The following is a 23,678-nucleotide window of genomic DNA, read 5'->3' on the forward strand; positions in this document are numbered from 1 at the left end:
GTGTGTGTGTGTGTGTGTGTGTAGCAGGGAAGGGAGAAAGTGCTTGCTTCTTTCAACATTGACAGCTCATGCTGGACTCCTAGGCATCCGCCTGGCCACCACCCCCTTTAAATGCCGCCCCCCCCCCACCGGGGTTACACCTGGCCTCCCTGAATGGGCCCACCTGCCCCAGGTCTGGCACTAAGAAACCAAACAAAAGAACAAGATTCTTCAGCAATCCCAGGGTCAGAAGAATCTCCCGTACCAGGCTTGGAAAATGCACCTATGGACTATGACATACTTGGGGAAAGGGCACTGTGGGGCCAGGGAGGAGTTCAGGAGCTGTGCGGGAAGAAGAAGGAGGGCAATGCTATGTTGTAAAAAGGGTGAGCTCGTTAAACTTTACAATCCCCTTGATACCAACCCCATTTTACAGAGGAAGCATGGACTCAGAGAGGTTGAGGAGCTTGCCCAAGCTCACAGCTGGGATTCAAACTTAGGCGTCTCTGTTCTGACACCCATGCCCCAGCTCCCTGGTCACAGATCCCTGGGATGCCTGACTCAGCCATTGTAGGGCCGCGGGCAGGGTATAACGGATAGCTTCTAAGCTGACCACCCAATCCTCCCCAGTGGCTGTTCTCCCTTCCTGCTTCCCAGAAACCCATCCTTCACGGGCTAATCCTACAAAGGATCTTCTTTAATAGGATCTCGGGGCCTCAATTTTCCTTTTTGCGTGTGCTGGGGCAGGGATCTTCCTCTAGGAATGAGGAAGAGAGAGAGACAAGAGAAAGGCATGGCCTTTCTGCCCCACTGTGCTAAACCCCCAGCCAGGGTCCTCCCGGAAGCCCAACCCCTGCCGCGCGCGGCCTGGCGGGCAGGAATGGAACTCGGTCCCTTTAAATCCCGCCGAGGAACGCCCGAGGGCCGGGCCGCGCCATTCCCGGATCCGCCGGCTGGGAATCGCGGGTTCCCAGCGCGTCCTGCAGCGCTTCCCGCGCCGCGCCCCCAGCCCAGTGCGCCGGCTCTGTGCGTGGGTGCCTGGGTGGTCGGGAGAATGAGCCGCATCTACCACCACGGCGCGCTCCGGAACAAGGCGGTGCAGAGCGTCCGGCTACCGGGGGCCTGGGACCCCGCCGCCCACCAGGGGTAGGCCTGGGCGCACGGCCTCGGGTCGGCCTCCCCTGCCCTGGCTCGAACCCCGCTCCAGGATCGGGGAATGGGATGCGGGTGGAGGAAAACTGGGGTTGCCAAAGCCACCTCTCCGCCTCCAGTCCACCCCTCCCGGCGCCCCTGCCACCGCGCCCGTCCTGCGACCCCATGACACAGATCGGCTTAAAGCTCCCCGCCTGTCCTCCTGCCCTCGAGAGAGGGTCCCGAACCCCAGACAGGAGAGAGGGTCCCGACCCCCAGACAGGTCTCGGAAGGCTGTGCTTCGCCTCACGCGGACCTCCGGCCCCACCCCACCCCCATAACTATAAACTCCAGCTACTTGCCGCGCTGCTTTTGCACAGGCTCATGCCCTGCCCCAGAAGGGACACTGGCCGTGCTGTGGCGGGAACAGCGGGCGTGCTGGTCCAGACCAGGGCCTGCCTAGGTGAGGAGGATTTGGAGGGCCAGGCCGTGTCGTCACAGGGTTATGAGGCTGAACGGACCATTCCATTTACAATTGCACTCAAGAATTGTGCTAAGTGAAATAAGCCAGACACAGAAAGACGAATACTGTGTGATCTCGTATGTGGAATCTATAAAAGGGTGGAACCATACAAACAGCAGAACAGGCCGGGCGCTGTGGTTCACGCCTGTAATCCCAGCACTTTGGGAGGCCAAGGCAGGTGGATCACTTGAGGTTAGGAGTTTGAGACCAGCCTGATGGTGAAACCCTGTCTCTACTAAAAGTACAAAATTAGCCGGGTGTGGTGGCAGGTATCTGTAATCCCAGCTATTTGGGAGGCTGAGGCATGAGAATCGCTTGAACTTGCGAGGTGGAGGTTGCAGTGAGATTGTGCCACTGCACTCCAGCCTGGGCGACAGAGAGACTCTGTCAAAAGAAAAGAAACAGTAGGCCGGGCGCGGTGGCTCAAGCCTGTAATCCCAGTAATCCCAGCCACTTTGAGGAGGCGAGACGGCGGATCACGAGGTCCGGAGATGAGACCATCCTGGCGAACACGGTGGTAACCCCCGTCTCTACTAAAAAAATACAAAAACTAGCCGGGCGAGTGGCGGGCGACTTGTAGTATCCAAGAAGGGGGGCGGAGGAGAAGGGGTCCAGCTACTTGGGAGGCTTGAGGCAGGTGAATGGCGTAAAGTCGGGAGAGCGGGAGCTTGCAGTGAGCTGAGATCCAAGGCCCACTGCACTCCAAGCCCTGGGCGACAGAGCGAGACTTCCGCTCAAAAAAAAAAAAAAAAAAAAAAAAAAAAAAAAAAAGAAACAGTAGAACAGTGAACAGTGATTGCCAGGGGATAGTGGACGGGGATGGGGATGGGGGTGGGGAAATGATCAAGGGTACAAACTTTCAGTTACAGAATAAACAATTTCTGGGGATCTAATGTACAGCATGGGGTCTGGTGGGTGTGTTCATTAATTTGTGGTAATCATTACATAGTGTGTACTTAAATCATCGCGTTGTGCACCTTGAATATATACAGTCTTTGTCAGCTAAATATTTAGAAAAATAATTGTGGGGGGGTAGTGGGGATGGATTGGATAGAGACAAGTTAGGTAGAGTTTTCACTTCCCACTCCCATCCCTCTTCCACTGTCATCTTCAGCTGTCCCCACCCTTCTCCATTTCTGTGGATGCAAAAAAGGAAGTCTCCAGGTTCTGCTTTTATGAAAGCTAGAGTCAGGAAACCAGGGGTCCACTTCCCCTCAGTGAAGGACTGTGTGATCTTGTGCTAGTCCCAGACTTCTGAGTTTTGGTTTCTTCACCTCTCAGAAATAACCTTTTCCTCGGGTTAATGACCACCTGGATATGAATGAGAACAGGAATATGAGAGTGTTTAAAAACAGGTGGAAAGGGAAAATAGCTTATTGCAGCTTAGATACCTACCCCCACATTTGGCCCAATAAAAAAGTAAAATCTTTTATATTTAGTAAGCACTTAATAGCTTACAAAACGCCTTCACACACATGATCTTGTGTCATCATCAGAGGAGCAGAGTGAGGCGGCTGTTTTCCTCCCCATTTTGTAGATAAGACTGAGACTCTGGTTCCGGTAACTCCCAGTGGCCTTGTAGGAGGGGACCGTAACTTGATCTTAGGACAGCCTGACAAGGTGCCTCCTGGCGTCTGGGCAATGCCCCAGCCTTTGGGACCCTTGCAGGGTTGGAGACCCCTATGTAGGAAGCACGGGGAAGGGAACTGCTCAATACCCAGCCTGCTCAGGGTTGGGTGAATAGGAGACACAGGTGAGATTTGCTGAGGAGTGACAGAACCGACTATCCTCTCTTTCCCATTCATCCCCAGGGGAAATGGTGTCCTGCTGGAGGGAGCACTGATCGATGTGTCTCGGCACAGCATCTTGGACGCTCATGGCAGGAAGGTGAGGATGCTTCCTCAGTGCTAGCTAGAAGGCACTGACTTCACGGTCGTTACCCACTATGGCATCTCCTTGTGCTGGGTCCTTCCAGTGCCATGAGTGGGGATTCTTGATGGGCTTAGAAAGCAAGTGGGAAGTAGGTCAGGAGATTTACAGCCAAATGGGACCACCAGCTGGAAGGAGAATAGTTTAAGGCTGTGTTGGGCAGCAGACAGTTGGGAGGGCCTGTATTCTTGCCAGAAGAGCCTGGGACATGGCTGAGAAGGCGGACCAGGCCGTAAACCCCAGTCTTGCCTGAATGTAAACTCAGACACTGGGGCTTCAGTTCCCATGTTGATGTCCTGGATGCCTTTGCCCTCTCAGCCTCCTGGGGTCATGCCCTGTATCACCACCCCATCTCAGGTGTCTGTGGGTACACCTGCATTCACCATCCACTACTAACCTGTGTCTTTTTTCTGAGTGCTAGTTCTGACTTTCCACTCCCCTTTCAAATAGCCCCACCTAGATGTGCTGACCACCTTATCTCCTTGGTCTCTATAACTGAGCTTGGTCTCTAAAAATGTCCCCTCCAGTAGGGCCAGAGGCCTGGTGCTACATGGAGCCTGCATGTCCCTCCTATACCCCACGAGAACACTCAGCACTATTTTCATGTCAGGTGTATTTTGCTGCGCCTTCCCCTCCTTAGCACACAGTCAGCAGGTGGGAACACCCCTCAGAGCCCCTAGCCAGCCTGCCCAGGAGAGCCCAGCAGTGTCTCCATGCTGATATGGGGCTTACTTGCCTCAGCTGCCCTCAGGCAGGGCCTTCTCCTAGCCCCTCTTAAAACTTGCCTCCTCTGAGTTCCATTCCTGGTGATGGTTCAGTTGCCCTCCCAGCCACCAGGCGGTGAACCCTCACTGTCTCCTCCCCAGGAAAGCAATGGCAGGTCCTGCTGGGCTCCTCCCTTGCCCATTCCTCCCCCTCCCCTGCCTTCCCTTCCTCTTTCCATGGCTGCTTACCTCAGATGGGCCCTCAGCCTGTCCTGATAAAACCTTGCACCTGTCCCTCTGCCTTCTGGCTGTCCCCAGAGCTCATCCCTGCCCTGCTGCCAACAGGACAAATGTCTTTCCAGAAATACATATCTGAGGGTCTCACTGCTGCTCAGAAACCTTTCAGGATTCCTTGTCCATCAGATAAAATCCAAACTCCAAATGCCAACTCAAGGCCTGTCCTGAACCAAGCTCACTTGCTTTCCCAGCCTGGGCTCCCAGAAGGCCTCCAGGTGCCCTGTGTGGCTCAAACATGCACAGGGGCCTCTTGGCTTTCATTTCCTATACTGTCCCAGGCTTTTAATGTTCTTCCTACGGCTTTTCATTCCCACAGTTGGCAGACTTCCTCACCCTCCAAGACTTCATCTTTGTTGATTCTACCAGGAAGTGCCCACCTGTTCTTCAGGCCCTGGGAGCATTTCACCCACCTGCCTTGAACAACTGGCAAACAACATTTACAGCACACTTCACGCTTGGCACTGTGCTTGCCCCTCTGTTATCTCGTTGAACCCTCATAATATTCTTAAACACAGACATCACATTATCCCCATGTGATGGGGAAACTGAGTGGCTTGTCCCACGCACTGCATCTGCTGGAAGGGGCAGAGTGGCTACCCTCACCCAGGGCTCCTTTTCAGTGCCTTTTCCATTGCACCTTGGCAGCACCCATTCCTGCTCCATGGTATTTGGGGTCCTCGGACTTGGGTTATGGATTTTGTTTTGTTTTGTTTTTTTGAGATGGAGTCTCATTCTGTCACCCCAGCTGGAGTACAGTGGCATGATCTCAGCTTACAGCAACCTCTGCCTCCTGGGCTCAAGCGATTCTCCTGCCTTAGCCTCCTGAGTAGCTGGGATTACAGGCGCATGCTACCACACCTTGCTAATTTTTTATATTTTTGATAGAGACAGGGTTTCATCATGCTGGCCAGGCTGGTCTCGAGCTCCTGACTTCAAGTGACCCACCCACCTTGGCCTTCCAGAGTGCTGGGATGACAGGCATGAGCCACCTTGCCTGGCCGAGTTATGATTTTCTTTCTTTTTTCTTTCTTTTCTTTCTTTCTTTTCTTCTTGAGACGGAATCTTGCTCTGTTGCCCAAGCTGGAGTACAATGGCATGATCTTGGCTCACTGCAACCTCTGCCTCCTGGGTTCAAGCGATTCTCCTGCCTCAGCCTCCTGAGTAGCTGGAATTACAGGCACCTGCCACCATGCCTGACTAATTTTTTGTATTTTTAGTAGAGACGGGGTTTCCCCATGCTGGTCAGGTTGGTCTTGAACTCCTGACCTCGTGATCCTCCTGCCACGGCCTCCCAGAGTGCTGGGATTATAGGCGTGAGTCACTGCGCCCAGCCCAAGTTATGGTTTTCTGTATATACTCTTTGTCTTTGGCTGTGTGGAAGCCCTGGGCTTGCCCTGTTAGGAACTTCTAGCAGGGCTCATTATATGTGGCAGGTGCTCTTGTGAACCCATGAATGAATAAATATTTGGTGGGGTTGGGGCATCTGTCTAGCTTGAACATCTTTTGGAGCTGAGGTGGGCTTCCAGGGTAGATGTGAGGTTGGCAGGGCTGCAGCCAGAGCCCAGAGTGTGTGTGTTGTGGGATGAGGCCGCCTCCCTCACTCTCTGTCTGCCTGGCCCCAGGAGCGCTACTATGTGCTGTATATCCGGCCCGGTCACATCCATCGCCGTAAATTCGACGCCAAGGGAAATGAAATCGAGCCCAACTTCAGCGCCACCAGGAAGGTGAACACGGGCTTCCTCATGTCATCCTACAGTAGGTATCCTCTGCCTTTCCTCCCTCCCTCAGGGCTCTCCTGCAGTGTGGCAGCCTTTGTCTTCTGAGCCTCTTGGCCCCTGGAAAGTGTCTTCTCATCCTGCTGGACGCTGAAGCCCCGTGTGTGGCCCGAGGCTTCCCCCCCACCCCCGGGGCTGGACTCCTTCCTGCCTCCCATTCACTCAGAGGATCCCCATTCCCTCCCCTCCATCCCAGGGGCCAGGCTGGCCTTCCCACCTCCTGCCATTTCCTGTGTCTGGCAGAATCACCCACAAACCTGGCTTTGGGCTCTAACTGCCTTTGTGCAGAGCCCAGGCCAGGCCCTAGGCGGTCTCCGTTTTACTGCCCAAATCCTCATTTGGTTCTGGGCTCTTAGTCCATGCGTGTTATATAACAAAATACCTTAGGCTGGATGATTTATTAACAACAGAAATGTGTTTGTTTATTGTATTTATTCTTAATTTAAAATTTTTTTATTTCTTTGTGCATTTTTAGTGGCTGGATTTTGCTATGTAGCCCAGGCTGGAATATAGTGGCTATTCTCAGGTGCAATCATAGCGCATTACAGTCTTCAAGTGATCCTCCCTCCTCAGCCTCCAGAATAGCTGGGACTGTAGGTGTGTGCCACCACACCTGCTTAAGAACAAAAATGTCTTGCTTACAGTTCTGGAGGCAGGGAAGTCCAAGGTCAAGGTGCCAGCAGATTCGGTGTCTGGTGAGAGCTTGCTTTGTGCTTCAGAGACGGCGCCTTCTTGCTGAGTCCCACATGGCAGAAGGCAAGGCAGGTCTGTCTTCAGCCTCTTCTGTAAAGGCACTCATCCCACTCATATGCCATGACCTACTCACCTCATAAAGGACCCACCTCTTAATACTATCACGTTGGTGATTAAGTTTCAACGTATGATTTTTTTCTTTTGTAAAAAATTTTAGGGTGAGTGCAGTGGCTCACGCCTGTAATCCCAGCACTTTGGGAGGCCGAGGTGGGTGGCTCACTTGAGGTCAGGAGTTTGAGACCAGCCTGGCCAACATGGTGAAATCCTATCTCTACTAAAATACAAAATTAGCTGGGCATGGTGGCAGGCACCTGTAATCCCAGCTACTTGGGAGGCTGAGGAAGGAGAATCGCTTGAACCCTGGAGGTGGAGGTTGCAGTGAGCCAAGATCCCACCACTGCACTCCAGCCTAGGCAACAGAGTGAGACTCTGTCTCAAAAAAATAATAGTAATAATAATAATAATAATACTTTTCAGTGGCCACTTTACTTCTAGGCATTACGTCCATACTCCGTCAGTGGAGGAAAGAGCTGAGTTTGTCTCTTTGTTTTTCTTTTCTTTTCTTTTTCTGTCTGAGACAAAGTCTGGCTCTGTCACCCAGGCTGGAGTGAGTGGCTCGATCTTGGCTCACTGCAACCTCCACCTCTCGGCTCAAGCGATTGTCCTGCCTCAGCCTCCTGTCAACATATGAATTTTGGGGGATACATTCTGACCATAGCAGACCCTCCATGATCTTGTTCTTCTTCCTGATTTTGTCTCTGGTAGGGCCTCTTTGCTGTCTGCCCCTGGGTGAGAAGGTTTTGAGGTTGAGTGGGACGCTATCACTTTATTCATTCATACCTTCAGTTACTCATTGACTCTCTGAACATTAGGGATCATCTATATCATGTGCCAGCCCTTGTGCCACATACTGAGGGGTTCAGGGATGAACAAAACCCAGTCATATACTTGAAATGTTCTCGGTCCAGTAGAGGAGATGGAGAGGCCTGGGCCTGGATCCTGTGAAGGGTGCTGAGCCCAGGCAGGCGTGACTGGAGACGCCCTGGAGCAGGGAATACCAGGACTGAATCCTGAAAGATAAGCAGAGGTCAGCCAGGTGCCAGGGATTTGCAGGGTGTTTCAGAGAGGCAGAGGGTGCCCAATGCCTGGAAGTTGAAGAGTTCCTGATCCAGGTATGAGAAGCCATGCAGGGCAGGCAGCAGGAGGAGCGGGCACTGAGGAGCTCAACTCTAACCGAGGGTGGAGGGCAGCCCTGTAGTGAGTGGTTTTAAGTAGGCAGGTGACGTGATCAGGTCTGTGTTTGAAAATCCCCAGGGAGGCAAATAGCCTGGAACCCAGCGAGGCCTGTGAAGAAGCTGTTATGGTCACCTAAGACAGAGATAAGAAGGCCAGGATTAAGGACCTGTCAGTGGGGGTGCAGAGACTGGAGCAGCTCAAGCTAGAGGAGGCACAGTGGCCTGTTGGCTTGGCTATTGGGGAGGAAGAGGAAGGAGTCGTGATGACGCCAGAGGTTGGGCATGGGTGCCAGGCTCGGGGGAATGGAGGAGTGAGAGGTTTGTGTGGAGGAGATCTGTTTGGAACACACCGAGTTTGAGTTGCCAGGAGCACTGCTGGGTAGAGGTCCACTGAGGCCTTGGAGGACAGTTCTAGAACTTGGGGAGAGAACTGGGCTGCAGCACATTGAGAGTATTGAAGCTATGGAAGTGGACCAAGTTACCCAGGAGGAGAAAAGAAGTGGGCCCAGGAGGTTGTCTTGGGAAACAGCAACAATGGGAGGTGGATGGAGAAGGAAGAGCAGGAGATGGAGCCACTGAAAGGTCCGAGGGATGGGGAAGGTGTCATGTCTCTAAAGCCCCTCGAAGCCAAGGGGAACAGGCGTGAGAAGCTAGCAGTGGGGTCAGGTACTGCCCAAGGCTTAGTTAGGTCTGAGATATGGAGCATCCAAGAGGTTTTCAGGTTAAGAGCTCACCGGTGACTCTGGTGGGGGTACACGGGGTCTGGAGCAGTAGGTGTCAAAGCCAGAATGCAGGAAGGCCTTGAGGAAAGGTCAAGGAATAGGGAGAGAGAGACAGGTCCTCAGGAGGTGGGAAGGGGTCTGCAGCCCAGATGGAGGAGCTGGCTTGAGGCAGGAGGAGAGGCCTCCTATCCTTTGAGACTGAAGGAAAGAGGAGATGTTTTGTGTGGTCAGAAGTGAGTTGACGGCTGGGCGTGGTGGCTCACGCCTGTAATCCCAGCACTTTGGGAGGCTGAGATGGGTGGATCACCTGAGGTCGGGAGTTTGAGACCAGCCTGGCCAACATGGTGAAACCCCATCTCTACCAAAAATACAAAAATCAGCCAGTTGTGGTGGCGCACACCTGTAATCCCATCTACTCGGGAGGCTAAGGCAGGAGAATTGCTCAAACCCAGGAGGCAGAGGTTGCAATAAGCTGAGATTGCGCCACTGCACTCCAGCCTGGGTGACAGAGTGAGACTCCATCTAAAAAAAAAAAAGTGAGTTGACAGGTAAGTGGTGTCAGGGAAGTGAGAGGCCCCACTTGATGGCTTCTGTTACCTTGCAAAGAAGGTGAGATGCTCTGTCTAGCGGTGTCGGGCAGAGGGCTGAGGAGAATGGAGCGGTCCTGTGGGGGCAGCCACCTGTGCAGTCTCAGAAGGCATCCGTGACAGAGGTCGGCTGAGGTTGTACCCTATGAATGAGATGTGCTCCATGAAATGTGTTCATGGGTTGACTGGGATGTTCTTCAGCAAAGTGCGGCCACCTGGGCTTGGCGTGGCGCAGGCAGCCTGTGGGACAAGCTCCGGGATTGCTGTGCTGGGGTGTGGCCTTGTGAACACCCAGCCCTGTGAGGCTGGGCCCACTTCACAGTCCAGGAGTGCCCCTCCCCTAATCCAGCACCTGGATTTAGGACTCCTCCCTTAGCCCATGAACTCTGCCAGGAACAGGAAAGAGGAGGGGGACTACCAGAGTTTACTCCTGGTTCCAGTAGACCTCACCCCAGCCAAGGAGACCCTGAGGGCTTGGAGAGAACCCTTCCTGGCCACCGGGGTCTCAAGATGGAATTGTGTTGGGGTGCTTTGAATCCTGCCTCCTCTACTACTATGTGACCTTGAGCTAATTACTGAACCTCTCTAAGCCTTGGTTTTCTCATCTGTAAGATGGGAATAGTGAAAACATATGAACACTCACTGAGGGGTCCACATGCCAGGCGCTGTGCTACGTGCTTTATTTCCTTTATATGTCATGTCAGTCCCGTCAGGTAGGTACCGATTTTATCCTATTTTTCGGGTACAGAGAGGTGATGTAACTTGCCCAAGTTATTGTGGAGCCCAGATCTGCACCAGGCTGCCTGTCCCCAGCCCATGCCTGTCCACCTCTGCTGTGGAGTTCCTTGTTGAAGACTCGCAGAATGGGCACCGAGTCCCAGCCTCCGGGTGACTGAGCTTGGAATCACTCAGCCCTCACCTGGCTCTTGAGAGGCCCTCCAGAAGTGCTTGCTGCCACAGTGATAATGACCCTCCTGTGCTCTGTGCCTGCAGAGGTGGAAGCCAAGGGGGACACTGACAGGCTCACGCCCGAGGCGCTAAAGGGGCTGGTCAACAAGCCAGAGCTGCTGGCACTGACAGAGAGCCTCGCCCCCGACCACACAGTGGCGTTCTGGATGCCCGAGTCGGAGATGGAGGCAATGGAGCTCGAGCTGGGGGCCGGGCTACGGCTGAAGACTCGGGGCGATGGTCCCTTCCTGGGTGAGCAGTGCAACCCTCACTGTGGCCCACCATTCCTGTGTGGCCCATGGGAGCTCTTGGCCTCCCTAATGTCTAGAACTCATGGGAGCAGGCAAGGTCTGGCCTCCGTGGGGACACAACCAAACCCTGGAGATTTACTCCTAAATCCCTGCACAAGTGCACTAGGGCCATTAGGCTCGACAGCCTGGATCCCCAGGTGCCACCCAATCCCATGGTTCCTGTGAGCGACCTCTCCCCACCATACCTTGGGGGTCCCACCCAGGGATTCACTGACCACATCTAGGCCTGGAAAAAACGGTGGCTTAACCCAGGCCTAGGGGACCCTACCAGAATGGGCCCAGCCCTCGCTATGTTTCCACCACAGGGACAGAGGACATTCAACTTCATCTCTTCTTTCAGATTCACTGGCCAAACTTGAGGCTGGAACCGTGACAAAGTGTAATTTCGCTGGTGATGGAAAGACAGGGGCATCCTGGACAGACAACATCATGGCCCAAAAGTGTTCGGAGGGGGCTGCAGCGGAGATCCGAGAGCAGGGGGACGGGGCAGAGGACGAGGAGTGGGTAGGTCAATGGGGAACTGTGCACCTGGTGTTGGTGCAGTTGAATCTCCTGGCAGGAGTATGGTACATACTGGTTGAGGTTGTGGCTAGGATGAGAAGACGACAGAAGAATCTTACCCCCCAGCTTTGGTGGAATTCTGTGAAACACCTGGGAGTGTGTTAGCATCAGGAAAATTCCTTTAAGGTATGAAGAATGACAACCTGGGACCTTCCTTGTAGGTGGCTGTGAACCTAACTATGCCCCAAAGATTCCCAAGTGGTAGGAAGAAGGGGGTGCAGAGGGATATTGATGATGGTCATTAAGTCTCAAAACATTTCTACTTCAGGTGGATATATTAATAATGCTGAGGCAGTTGAACAACTGAATGCGTAGTTTTTCCTCCTTTGGTTTGGGCTCCTTTCCTGAAGTGTCTGGAGAATGGCTGACCTGGACCTTACTGGTTTTTCTTTTGCTGAGAGTCAGTCCCCTCATTGATCCTCAGCCTATTCACAGTTGCTTTTCTTTTCACTTCTTTTCTTTTTTTTGGAGACGGAGTCTCATTCTGTCACCTAGGCTGGAGCGCAGTGGCATGATCATGGCTCACTACAGCCTCAAACTCCTGGGCTCAAGTGATCCTCCCACCTCAGCCTCCCAAGTAGCTGGAACTATAGGCATGCATCACTATGCCTGGCTAATTTTTTTATTTTTTGTAGAGACGAGGTCTTGCCATGTTGCCCAGGTTCACAGTTGTTTTTCTGAAATATATTTTACCCAAAGAGTTGAATTGATGTCAAAAGGCCCCCAAATGCACACTTATTATTTTATCTTAATTTTTCGAGATGGAGTTTCACTCTTACTGCCCAGGCTGGAGTGCAATGGCATGATCTCAGGTCACTGCAACCTTTGCCTCCCAGGTTCAAGTGATTCTCCTGCCTCAGCCTCCCAAAGTGCTGGGATTACAGGCATGTGCCACCTTGCCTGGCTAATTTTGTAGTTTCAGTAGAGATGGGGTTTCTCCATGTTGGTCAGGCTGGTCTCGAATTCCTGACATCAGGTGATCCGCCTGCCTCAGGCTCCCAAAGTGCTGGGATTACTGGCTTGAGCCACCACACCTGGCCTCAAAATGAACATTTAAAGCAATGAAGTCACAGAAAAATGCTCTATCTAGGTGATGGAGATGATGTCTTTTGCCAGAGAAAGCAAGGGCACGCAGATGAGAGTGTCTGAATTCCTTTTTGTCTTCATAAAGCAAGTCTTGGACTGAAAAACAGTCCAAGAGCTGTTGGAGCTGCCAGGCCAGCTCTAATGAGGTGAGGCCCAGGCAAGCACTCATGGGCCCCGCAGGTACCACGCGACTGAACCCTTGTTTATCTGATAACTTGCAGTGACGTTTATGGCATGTGCTCTCTCTACATTATCTTTACCCTTTGGATTTCTCCAGGATGACTGAGGGATGTGGCTGCCTCCGGGGGCACCAGCACCTTCTGTAGCATTGTTGAGAATTTCTTCCATGAACTTCTACTCTGGAGCTGGAGAGAACAGTCAGCCAAGTCTTACCTGGTTCTTCCCCACAGCCACCTTGGAATACTCTTTGAACAAGCTCTGCTAAAACCAAACCCATGACCACTGTGTTGGTGGTGGGGCCCCATGCTGTGGCTCACGGAGGGCCCCTCCCTGCATGTGAGTCTAGCCTTCTTAGACATTACATGATGACCCTTTAAAAACAAAATTAGAGATGGAGGTCTCACTGTACTGCCCAGGCTGGTCTCAAGCTCCTGGACTCAAGGGATCCACCCACCTCCACCTCCCAAGGTGTTGGGATTACAGGTGTGAGCCACCGCACCCGGCCTCATGTTGACCCTCGCCCTGGATTGCAGCCTGGTTTTTGGAGGCAGGTGGTGGGAGAGACCCTAGGGCAGCCCGAGAGTAACTGGACCTGGTATTGGTGCAGAATGGGGAATATCCCTTGTCTAAATGCAGAGCGGCTGAGAGAAGTTAGCAGGGCTCTTCCTCTGTTCTCATTGTTTCCTGCTTTCCTTCTCCACCCGCCCCCTCCTTAGCACTCCGTGTTGTAGCCTCTACTATCCTGCTTCAAGCCTCCGTGTCCCCTGTACCTTCCCCCCGCCTCCCGAGTTGCCAGGTCTTTATTCCCCCATTGATCCCATGCCACCTCGGGGGTTCCTGTCGTCTGACATCCCTGGCTGCTTTCCTGGTAGATGGCATTCCCAGAGAGGCCAACAGCATTCCCAGAGAGGCCAACAATGCTCCCAGAGAGGCCAACAGTGTTCCTAGGTGTGGCTGGCTGGTCTGCATCTCTCAGACTCACTCTGCCAGGCTACAGTTTTGAGAATACCTTTTTTGTTGTTGTTTTATACCTGGAGGACTTTTAATGAATGAGTAAATCTTCGGAAAGGAATTCCTCCACCCTTACTGGGTTATTGTCAGGTATGAACAGCCTTTCAGCTGAGCAATGTTCCTATGAGAAGGAAGCCATTTATCTTGGGTCGTGAACATTGCCTTTTTGGGTAGTATACCCACACCCAGATCTGTGAAGAGACCTGGGGTTGAAGTCTCCATGTCATCAGGACTTTGGCATGTGGATCTTGCTTGACTTGGGAAAAGAGAGGGTAGTGGTGAACTAATAATTATGGAGTGCCCCTAATGTGTCAAACACAATGCTGGATGATTTCCATGATAATAATTACTCATACTTGTGCTAAGCACTTGCGATAGCTTACTTGTCACAACAGTCCATGAGGTACTGATTATCCCCATTTTTTCATGAGACTAAAGCTCAGAGCTCTAGGATAGTATACAGTGGCAAGAGGAATTTACACCCAAGCACCCAGATTTCAAAGCCCACATTCTTAACTACTGGACTATTCATATTACAGAGCAGGAAAAGGGTCTCAGAGAGGTTAAGCAACCTGCCCAGAGTCACACAGCTAATGAGTAGCAGAATCAGGATTCAAACCCAGAGCTGTCAAAAGCAAACCTTATGTTCCTTCCACTGTCCCCTGCTTCCTTACTTTTAAGAAAGGTCTTGGAAACGGGGCCAGAAGACGTGGTAGCCACTTCACTGGTGTTCTGTGTCTGAATGGGACTTTCTCACAGGCAGGCCATGCTGGGACCTCAACCATGGGGGTGGCCAGGGCGGTGGTTGAGCAGAAGGATAGCTGGGGACACTGACTGGGGGTAGAGTCACCCAGTGTCTTTAGACATCCTGCTGTCTAAAGCACCGTGCCCAAAGGGTATGGCAAACTTATATAGACAGGTCACCATTCCAAACAAGGAGGCCCAGTGTGTCAATAGGAGAGGTCCTAAAGCAACAAAAAAGGCGGGGTGTCTTGGAGGGGCTTCAGAAAGGGAAAGGCCATTGTGTCTGGAGCTCAGAGAATGGGGGCTGATATTTGAAATGAAGCTGGAGATTGGGCATGGCATCCTCACGCATTTCGGGACTTTATCCTTAACATCCTGGAAGCCAGTGATACCATGAAGAGTGAGATCTGATCTGTGTTTCAAAGGTCACTTGACTGCAGAGCAACTGGAAGTGAGGAGCTCCTTTAGGAGACTGCTGCAGTTGCCTGGGTGAGAGGCTAGAGGGTTTGGGCTATAGCAGTGGCAGGGGAGATGACAAGAAGACAATGGTTTGAGGGGCATTCGGGGGCAAAATCAACAGGACCTGGGGGGAGACGAAGGGGTCAAGAAGGATGCCCAGATTCTGGGTGAGTGGCAGTGCTGTGGTGCACAAGTAGTGATGTTATGGTTCTGGGTGACCTGCTGTTTAGGAGCCCAGCCTATGGCTAAGAAGTATAGAGAACTGAAACCAGCTCCCTAGGGATGGGAAAACCAAGTGGGCTGATGATAAGAATAGGGCCCCAGGGTCAGGTGCAGTAGTAGCTCACGCCTGTAATCTCAGCACTTTGGAAGGCTGAGGTGAGCGGATCACTTGAGGTCAGGAGTTCGAAAGCAGCCTGACCAACACAGTGAAACCCCATCTCTACCAAAAAATACAAAAAGTAGCCGGGCATGGTGGCACGTGCCTGTAGTTCTAGTGCCTTGGGAGGCTAAGGCATGAGAATTTCCTGAACCCAGCAGGTAGAGGTTGCAGTGAGCTGGGCGACAGAGTGAGACTCTGCCTCAAAAAAGGAAAAAGAAAGAAAGAATAGGGTCCCAGGCTCAGCAGGTAGGGAAACTGATGCAAAATCCTATTCCCTAGGGCTACGGACTAGGAAGGGAGAAGATGGGAAGCTGCTGTGGCTCAGAGGCTGCATGGGCATCTGCACGGGCAGATGGTGAGGCCAAAGCCCCTGATTTTGCTGCACCTCCTGCCCTGGTCAGGACTGGCTCAGGCATTAGGGCAGGCCCAGCCAGGGCAGGAGCCTTCCTAGATACACCTGTGGGGAGCTGAGCAAATATGGCAGGGCCGAAACCTTGCTTTCAGGGGCCCCCATGTGGCTGGCAGGGGCAGCTTTCAGAAGCTAGACTGGATCCTATTACTCCCCAGATGAAAAGTTCAAATTCCTTAATACAACTCAGAACTCATCACAACGTCACAACCCTCCTTTCTTGGCTCGCTTCCTCCTTAAGAGCTCTGCGGCGATCCCTTCAGACCAGCTCGAGGGATATTCCACAGGTTGTTAATAGGGCTAGAAACAAAAAGCAGTGGTGTTTCTATGATCTAATTTGTTGGAACAAACGTAATGTTAAACTCAAACATTTCTGTAGGATTTCCCAGAGCTTTTACTATACTAACATTTACTGTAACTCTTCAGGACAGGGTATGATTAAGTATTTCCCACATTTCTTTGGTCATAGAACCCGTTTTTGTGAGGAGCATTTCATGGGACAGCTGCTCTGAGAAACAGCTTGGGAAGGGCTGTGTTGGTCCCATGGAGGGGCTGGCCACTCTCCCACTTCCATCGCCTTGCCTGGACTCTTTTCTTGTTGGGAGGTCCCTTTCCTCTATCCATCTGAATTTCTTTTCTTCCACCAGTGTCCAGCTTGCCTTTCACCATGGGCCTAATGATGGAAATTGACAGTTATTTTGTATCTTCAAAACAGAACCGAGAGAATCCTCTGAGCTTCATTCATATGGGAAATTTTTTTTTTTTTTTTTTGAGACAGAATTTCACTCTTGTTGCCCAGGCTGGAGTGCAATGACTCAATCTTGGCTCACTGTAACCTCCACCTCCCGGGGTTCAAGAGATTCTCTTGCCTCAGCAGGAGTATTACTGTAATCCCAAGTAGCTGGGATTATAGGCATGTGCCACCACACCCAGCTAATTTTGTATTTTAAGCGGAGATGGGATTTTACCATGTTGGGTAGGCTGGTCTTGAACTCCTGACCTCAGGTGATCCACGCTCCTCGGCCTCCCAATGTGCTGGGATTACAGGCATGAGCCACTGTGCCCAAACGATATAGGAAGAATTTTTGAGGGACTAAACTAATCTCCATAAATAGTAATGCACTTAGGAAATACATTTAAAGGGGAAAAAAAACTCATAGTTTCACTCAGTCATGTTCATAATTTTTAGTGTTTGGGTTTTTTAGCATGTAATTTGTGTACATAGTTTTGGTTTTTGTAAACTTGCATAGGGGTTTTCTGGTACAAACTGGAAAACCTGCTAGACAAATTCTAAAACATCTGTAATACTTGTACGTAGTTGTTGTAACACTATGCCCACAGATAAAATTTGATATTACTTTTTCGATTAATGTTACATAATCACTTTCCATATTGCTACATAGTCTTTGTAACCATTTTTCTTTCTTCTTTTTTTGAGATGGAGTTTCACTCTTGTTGCCCAAGCCTGAGTGCAATGGCGTGATCTTGGCTCACTGCAACCTCTGCCTCCCAGGTTGAAGCTGTTCTGCTGCCTCAGCCTCCCTAGTAGCTGGGATTACAGGCACACACCACCACGCCCGGCTAGTTTTTTGTATTTTTAGTAGAGACGGGGTTTCACCATGTTAGCCAGGCTTTTCTTGAACTCCTGACCTCAAGCGATCCTCCTGCCTCAGCCTCCCAAAGTGCCGGGATTACAGGCACGAGCCACCATGCCCACCTGCAACCATTATTTTTAAGATTGCTACCACTGGATAGTTCCGTCATGGTCCAACTTTTGGATATTTAAATTGATCCCTATGTGGCTAACAGGATTGTTTCCAAAAATGTTGAAAATTATATAGTTCCCTTAATTCCCCACCTCTAACTATATTTTTGGGTTATTTCTTTAGGAGCAGATTCCCAGGAGTCATATTACTGAGAATCTAGAAATCTTTTGTAAAGTTCTTGTTATATTGCCAAATTGCTTCCCAAAAGAGTTGTTCTAAACCATAATTTCACCAGCAATGTAGGGGAGAACCATTTTTATGCTGCCTTTGTCAGAACTGGGTATGAAAACATTTTAAAAATGATTTTGGATAAGGTGAAAATTATATATATATACACACACATACACACACACACACACACATATAGTTTTTTTTTTTTTTGAGCCGGAGTCTCACTCTGTTGCCCAGGCTGGAGTGCAGTGGTGCGATCTCGGCTCACTGTAACCTCCGTCTCCCAGGTTCACGCCTTTCTCCTGCCTCAGCCTCCTGAGTAGCTGGGACTACAGGTGCACACTGCCACGCCTGGCTAATTTTTTTGTATTTTTAGTAAAGATGAGTTTTCACCGTGTTAGATAGCATGGTCTCGATCTCCTGACCCCGTGATCCACCCGCCTCAGCCTCCCAAAGTGCTGGGATTACAGGCGTGAGCCACCGCACCCGGCCTATTTTAATATATTTTAATTTGCCTTTCCCACCACTTATAGTGAGCTTAAACGCTTTTTCCTTTTCCTAGCTGTATTTCTCCCTTTGTTATTCAGTTTTTTTGTCCATTTATCTACTGGGGAGATGGGGAGTGATACCTCTTTAGTTTATCAGAGTTATTTGTATTTTAAATGTAACCATTTACCATATTTTAACGATTCTTCCATTAAATAATTCTTTTTATTAAAAAATCTTTATATATCTGTTGATGTTTTGTGATTTGTATTGCTTCTAAGCTAATGCAGATTTTTGGATATTATTCAATTTTGTTTTCTTCTATTTAGGTTATTATCTAGTTTTATACTTAACTACTTATTTTCAAATTGCTAACCAGTTTATCCTAATAGTATTTACTGAATTCCTTCCCACTCCTACATCACATATTAAAATTATTTTGTGCCTAAATTATTTATAGTATTTCAGTTAGTCTTCCTATAATTACAATTTGAACCATCAAAGTAGGTTTTAATAGTTGGCAGAGCTAGTTCTTCTTCATAATTCTGTTTCAGAATTTTCTTTGATATTTTTCCTCAACATTTTAAACATTTTTGTCAAGTTTCAGTGCAACTGACTTTGGGTTTTTATTTATTTAAAAACTGGGCCATGCCGGGTGCAGTGGCTCACGTCTGTAATCCCAGCACTTCGGGACACTGAGATGGGTGAATCACTTGAGGTCAGGAGTTTGAGACCAGCCTGGCCAATGTGGTGAAACCCCATCTGTACCAAAAATACAAAAATTTGCTGGGCATGTTAGCATGCGCCTGTAATCTCAGCTACTGGGGAGGCTGAAGCAGGAGAATTGTTTGAACCCGGGAGATGGAAGTTGCAGTGAGCCAAGTACCACTGCACTCCAGCCTGGGCAACAGAGACTCCATCTCAAAAAAAAAAAAAAAAAACTGGACCAGGCATTGTGGGGGTTTGGGAGGCTGAGGCTGGAGGATCGCCTGAGGCCAGCAGTTTGAGGTTACAGTGAGGTATGACTGTGCCACTGCACTCCAATCTGGGTAGGACCCTATCTCTGAAAAACAAACAAGCAAACCCCAAAACTCTGGCTTCAAAAGTAGTACATATTTCTTTGAAGGAATAAAAGGAAAACTTGATAATCCTACCACCCAAAGATGTTTTTAAATCACTTATGTGGTACTCAGTTATGTGCCATGCACTGTTCCAAGTGCTTACAAATATTATAATAACTCCTTTTGTGTTTATAGCAACTGTCTGCAGTCAGTAGACTCATTTTCCAGTTTAGGAAACTGATATTACACCTTTTCTACAGATGAAGAAACTTGCCCAGGGTGCCCAGGCAGTCCGCAGAACCATGCTTTGAATCAGGGCAGTGTGGTTCCAGGGGCCTGTACAGATCAAACACCCTGACTCTGCCATTCCATCAGATACATTATTCATATTTTGGTGTATTTGCCTCCAATCTTGTGCAAAGTGGGTTGTTCCTGTGCATACTTCGTGTAATCTTTTGGCGTAACAGATGTCATGAACACTTCTGTATCATAAATCTTTCCCAGCATGATTTTTATTAGCTATTTAATATTTCTCATATTCATGTAGAACAATGCACTTAACCAATTTCTCATTTTTGTAATAATTTTTTCCCACTTTCCCCTGTAATAACACTGCTGAGATATATATTTTTTTCTTCTTTTTTTTTTTACTGTTCTAAAGATACTCTGGCAGAAATGTATGTTCCTGAGGCTAAATCTTTTCATACATCCACAATCATTTTATTATAAATTCCAGAGCTGGAAACGCTGAGTCTAAACGCTGAGTCCCTAATGTTAAAATATATACTATAGTATATAGCTATTATATATATATATATTATATACTATAGTATATAGTTTTTTTTTTTTTGGAGACGGAGTGCTCGCTCTGTCGGCCCAGCGCCTGAAGTGCAGTGGCGCAATCCTCCCAGGCTTGCAACTGCAACCTCCCGCCTTCCGGGTTCAAACCATTCTCCTGCCTCAGTCCTGGGACTAAGTATCTGGGTATCTGAGTCCCAAATGTCTGGGACTACAGGCGCGCGCCAGCACACCCGGCTAATTTTTGTAATTTAGTAGAGGCGGGGCTTCACCATGTTGGCCAGGCTGGTCTCGAACTGCTGACCTCAAGTGAGCCACCCGCCTCAGCTTCCCAAAGTGTTGGGATTGCAGGCGTGAGCCACCGGGCCCGGACTGTTATATATTTTAAAGGCTTCTGATCCATATTGCCAAACAGTCCTCTGGATCGATTTGCAGCTGTATCCGCTGCTCCATCTGCAGTATACGAACGTGCTCCACTTTACCCACACTGGGTCATTAAAAGAACAAACAAAAATAAGAACTTGATTGATTTGGGATTTTAAATGGAAATGCACTAAAAATTCTTTAATTCTACCATTCACCGTCTACCATGGAGGAACAGCCCATCTGCACGGAGAGACAGCCACGTAATTCCCTGCAGCATTGTAATACTAAAAAATAAAAATGAACCAAACGTTCCTTAACCGAGGAACGGCCGAATGACCGGCGTCTCCACTCCAAGGAACGTTCTGCGAGCGCTAAGAGGAAGGCGGGAGTACATGTTTTGGAGCGGATGGTGAGAAAGGCAAGCTCGCGCCGCCTCTCTGTGTTGGCAACCCGGCTGGTGGTCAAGTTTCGCCTTCTGGGGCCAGCCGTAGGTCTTGGCGAGGGACATAGATCCGGATTCGCATCCTGACCGGCCAACCGACGCTGGTCGAGGTGACCACGCTCCTGGGCATCCGCACCTGCAGTCCGCAGGGGACCCCGCCGCCTTCTCCAGGGCGTCAGAGAGGACGGACCCTTGGGTGCTAGGGCTCCTGGGTGCCGGGGCCAAGTTTCCGAGTGCCGCTTTCAGCAGCGCACCAACCGGAAGTGGCCGTGTTGTGGCGGAAGGAGGCGATTTCTGGAAGTAGCCGGTGCTGAGAGAACCGTGGCCGGCAAAGATGATTCAGGCGATTCTGGTTTTCAACAACCATGGAAAGCCGCGGCTAGTCCGCTTCTACCAGCGTTTCGTGAGTGCGGCCCGGCTCCACCACGCCCGTTGAGGGTGCCCACTATCTCTTCCCTCCTCTTTGGCCTCTCGGCGCCCGGGGGCACCGCTCCTTGGTCACCTGGGGCTCCTGCACCGTGCATGACCCTCACCCTTCTTAAGCACTTAACCTGGGCGCAGGCCGGTGCCAGGCATTCTGTCTCCCGCCCTACTTCCCCCGCTCTTTCTGACCCTTTTCTGGATCCCTGCATTTCTGTGCCATTTTGTGACATTTTCCCTTGGGTCTCTGGGAACGAGATAGAAGCGACAGTGGGGAGTATGCCTCGTTGAGAACTTGAATGATTGAAGTCACGTTCTGTCATCGTTTTGGTTGTTGACCACAGTTTCATGAGGAAGAAATATTAAGTTTCTGAAGTTTTTGTTATAGCCAAAGGGTCTGGAAAAGTTCTTTATTTGAAATTATTTTGCTTCAGTGTTGGCCGGGACTTTCCAGACACTAGATACCCTTCACTCTGTAGGGTTGAAGAAAATCATTTTAAAAGTGGAAACATGATGAGAAATTATAAATGCTGCTGCATAAGGGCTCAATAAGTGATTACGTAAAATTGAATTTTCCCAACACGTTCCTTTGCAAACACATAAACATCAGTATTTGCTTCTTGTCTTCCAATATTTTATTTCTTCATGGCGAGGTTTCAGAATGTTACATAATTGGGGTACTGGTGAAAGTGAAGAGGGGAAAGAGTCAGAAAACGTATTCATTCTTCAGCTCCACCTTTTCTACTCTTGCATCTATTGACAAGTTAATAAACCCTTTTCAGACTTTTATTCTGTCTTTTGTCAATTAGAAATGAAAACTAATTTTACTCCTTCATAAGATTTTAAAGCTAGATTACATTTAATTAAGTAGATTACATCGAGGTAAAAATATGAGTATTCAACATAACTATTTGTATTTGCATTTGTGTGTATACAGATTTCCCCCCTAGTTTTTTTCTAACAGGGTTATTGAGATAAAACTAACATGCCATACTGTTTACTTATTTATTTTATGTTATTTACTTATAGAGATGGGGTCTTTCTATGTTGCCCAGGCTGGTCCTGAACTCCTGGGCTCAAGCAATCCACCGGACTCAGCCTCCCAAAGTGCTGGGATTACAAGCATGAGCCACTGTGTCCGGCCCCAGTTTACCTATTTAAAGGGGACAGTTCAGTGTTTTTTATCACGTTCACCGAAGCTGCACAACTATGACCACAATCAATTTTAGATAATTTTCATCACCCCAAAAAGAAACCTCTGCCCATTAGCACTCATTGCCTGTTTCTCCATGACTGTCCCAGCCCTAGAGAGTCTCTTTCCCTCTAAATTCGCCTGTTCTAGAATGGCAGATGGAATTTGCCTACTTCAGAGTGGCAGATGGAATTTGCCTACTCCAGAGTGGCAAATGGAATTTGCCTATTCCATTGCATATAAATGAAATCATAAATAAGTGGTTTTTTTTGTGTCTGCCATGTTTCATGTAGTATAATGTTTTCAAGGTTCATCCATGTTGTAGCATGTATCTGATCTTCATTTCTTTTATTGCTGAATAATATTGCATTATATGGGTATGCCATATTTTGATTGTTTATAAGCTGATATTTCTGCTTTTTGGCTCTTCTAACTAATGCTGCTATGAACATTCTTGTGCAAGTTTTTATGTGGACTTATGACTTCATTTCTCTTGGTTATATACCTAGGAGTAGAATTGCTGGATCATATAGTAACTATGGTGAACATTTTGAGAAACTGCAAATTATTTGACAAACTTTCCAAGTGGCTGCACCATTTTACATTTCCATCAGCAATGTATAAGGATTCCAGTTTCTTCACATCCCTGCCATTCGTTATTTATTTATTTATTTTTTGATTAAAGACATTTTAGTGGGTGTAAAGTGGTATTTCATTGTGGCTTTTTTTTTTTTTTTTTACCCCGAGACTGAGTCTCTCTCTGTCTCCCAGGCTGCAGTGGCATGATCTTGGCTCACTGCAACCTCTGCCTCCCGGGTTCAAGTTATTCTCCTGCCTCGGCCTCCTGAGTAGCTGGGATTACAGGTGTCCGCCACCATGCCTGGCTAATTTTTGTATTTTTAGTAGAGATGGGGTTTTGCTATTTTGGCCAGGCTGGTCTCGAATTGCTGACCGCAAGTAATCTGCCCATCTTGGCCTCCCAAAGTGCTGGGATTACAGGTGTGAGCCACCGCACCTGGCTCATTGTGGTTTTGATTTCAATTTCCAAAATGACTAATGATGTTGAGCATCTTCTCATGTGCTTATTGACGTTCATGTATCTTTGGAGATCATATGATTTTTATAAGACCTCTTGAGCTCATAGATGAAAGTACCTTGAAAACTACAGAGTACTGAAATGATATGAGGGGTTATTAAAATCACTGAGGCATGTAAGCAATTGGTAGTTTACCTTTTTTTTTTTTTTTTTT

General features: G+C 49.2%; 2 protein-coding genes across 4 annotated transcripts in view; both read left to right on the forward strand.

The window, feature by feature from the left end:
- Window positions 1-883: 883 nt before the first annotated feature.
- On the forward strand, window positions 884-16,438 carry ARPIN (actin related protein 2/3 complex inhibitor). Of its 3 annotated transcripts, XM_017861227.1 has the most exons (6): window positions 884-1,125; window positions 3,445-3,520; window positions 6,186-6,318; window positions 10,629-10,835; window positions 11,235-11,398; window positions 12,819-16,438. In XM_017861227.1, the coding sequence occupies exons 1-6, from the start codon at window positions 1,034-1,036 to the stop codon at window positions 12,825-12,827; spliced, it is 681 nt and encodes a 226-aa protein (XP_017716716.1). In that variant the 5' UTR covers window positions 884-1,033; the 3' UTR covers window positions 12,828-16,438. The 3 variants fall into 3 exon arrangements, with proteins under 3 accessions (XP_017716716.1, XP_017716715.1, XP_017716717.1); XM_017861226.1 differs by lacking the exon at window positions 12,819-16,438 and having other exon boundaries at window positions 11,235-11,763; XM_017861228.1 differs by lacking the exons at window positions 884-1,125; window positions 12,819-16,438 and adding an exon at window positions 1,140-1,573 and having other exon boundaries at window positions 11,235-11,763.
- Window positions 16,439-20,731: 4,293 nt separating this feature from the next.
- Window positions 20,732-23,678, forward strand: part of AP3S2 (adaptor related protein complex 3 subunit sigma 2) — a 63,472-nt gene continuing 60,525 nt past the window's right edge. Inside the window, exon 1 of the mRNA XM_017861229.1 lies at window positions 20,732-21,219. Coding sequence (XP_017716718.1) covers window positions 21,151-21,219 — 69 coding nt within the window. The 5' untranslated portion in view covers window positions 20,732-21,150. The remainder of the gene's footprint in view (window positions 21,220-23,678) is intronic.

This window comes from Rhinopithecus bieti, unplaced genomic scaffold (assembly GCF_001698545.2).
Source record: "Rhinopithecus bieti isolate Rb0 unplaced genomic scaffold, ASM169854v2 scaffold_57534, whole genome shotgun sequence".
NCBI classification, from domain to species: Eukaryota; Metazoa; Chordata; class Mammalia; order Primates; family Cercopithecidae; genus Rhinopithecus; species Rhinopithecus bieti.

What these genes read in the sequence shown, in the direction of transcription:
- ARPIN (XM_017861226.1), top strand. Translation starts at nt 1,034, where the DNA reads ATGAGCCGCATCTACCACCACGGCGCGCTCCGGAACAAGGCGGTGCAG. An exon ending in TGGACGCTCATGGCAGGAAG is followed by an intron (nt 3,521 to 6,185) that starts GTGAGGATGCTT and finishes GCCTGGCCCCAG; the next exon opens with GAGCGCTACTATGTGCTGTA. An exon ending in GGGCGATGGTCCCTTCCTGG is followed by an intron (nt 10,836 to 11,234) that starts GTGAGCAGTGCA and finishes CTCTTCTTTCAG; the next exon opens with ATTCACTGGCCAAACTTGAG.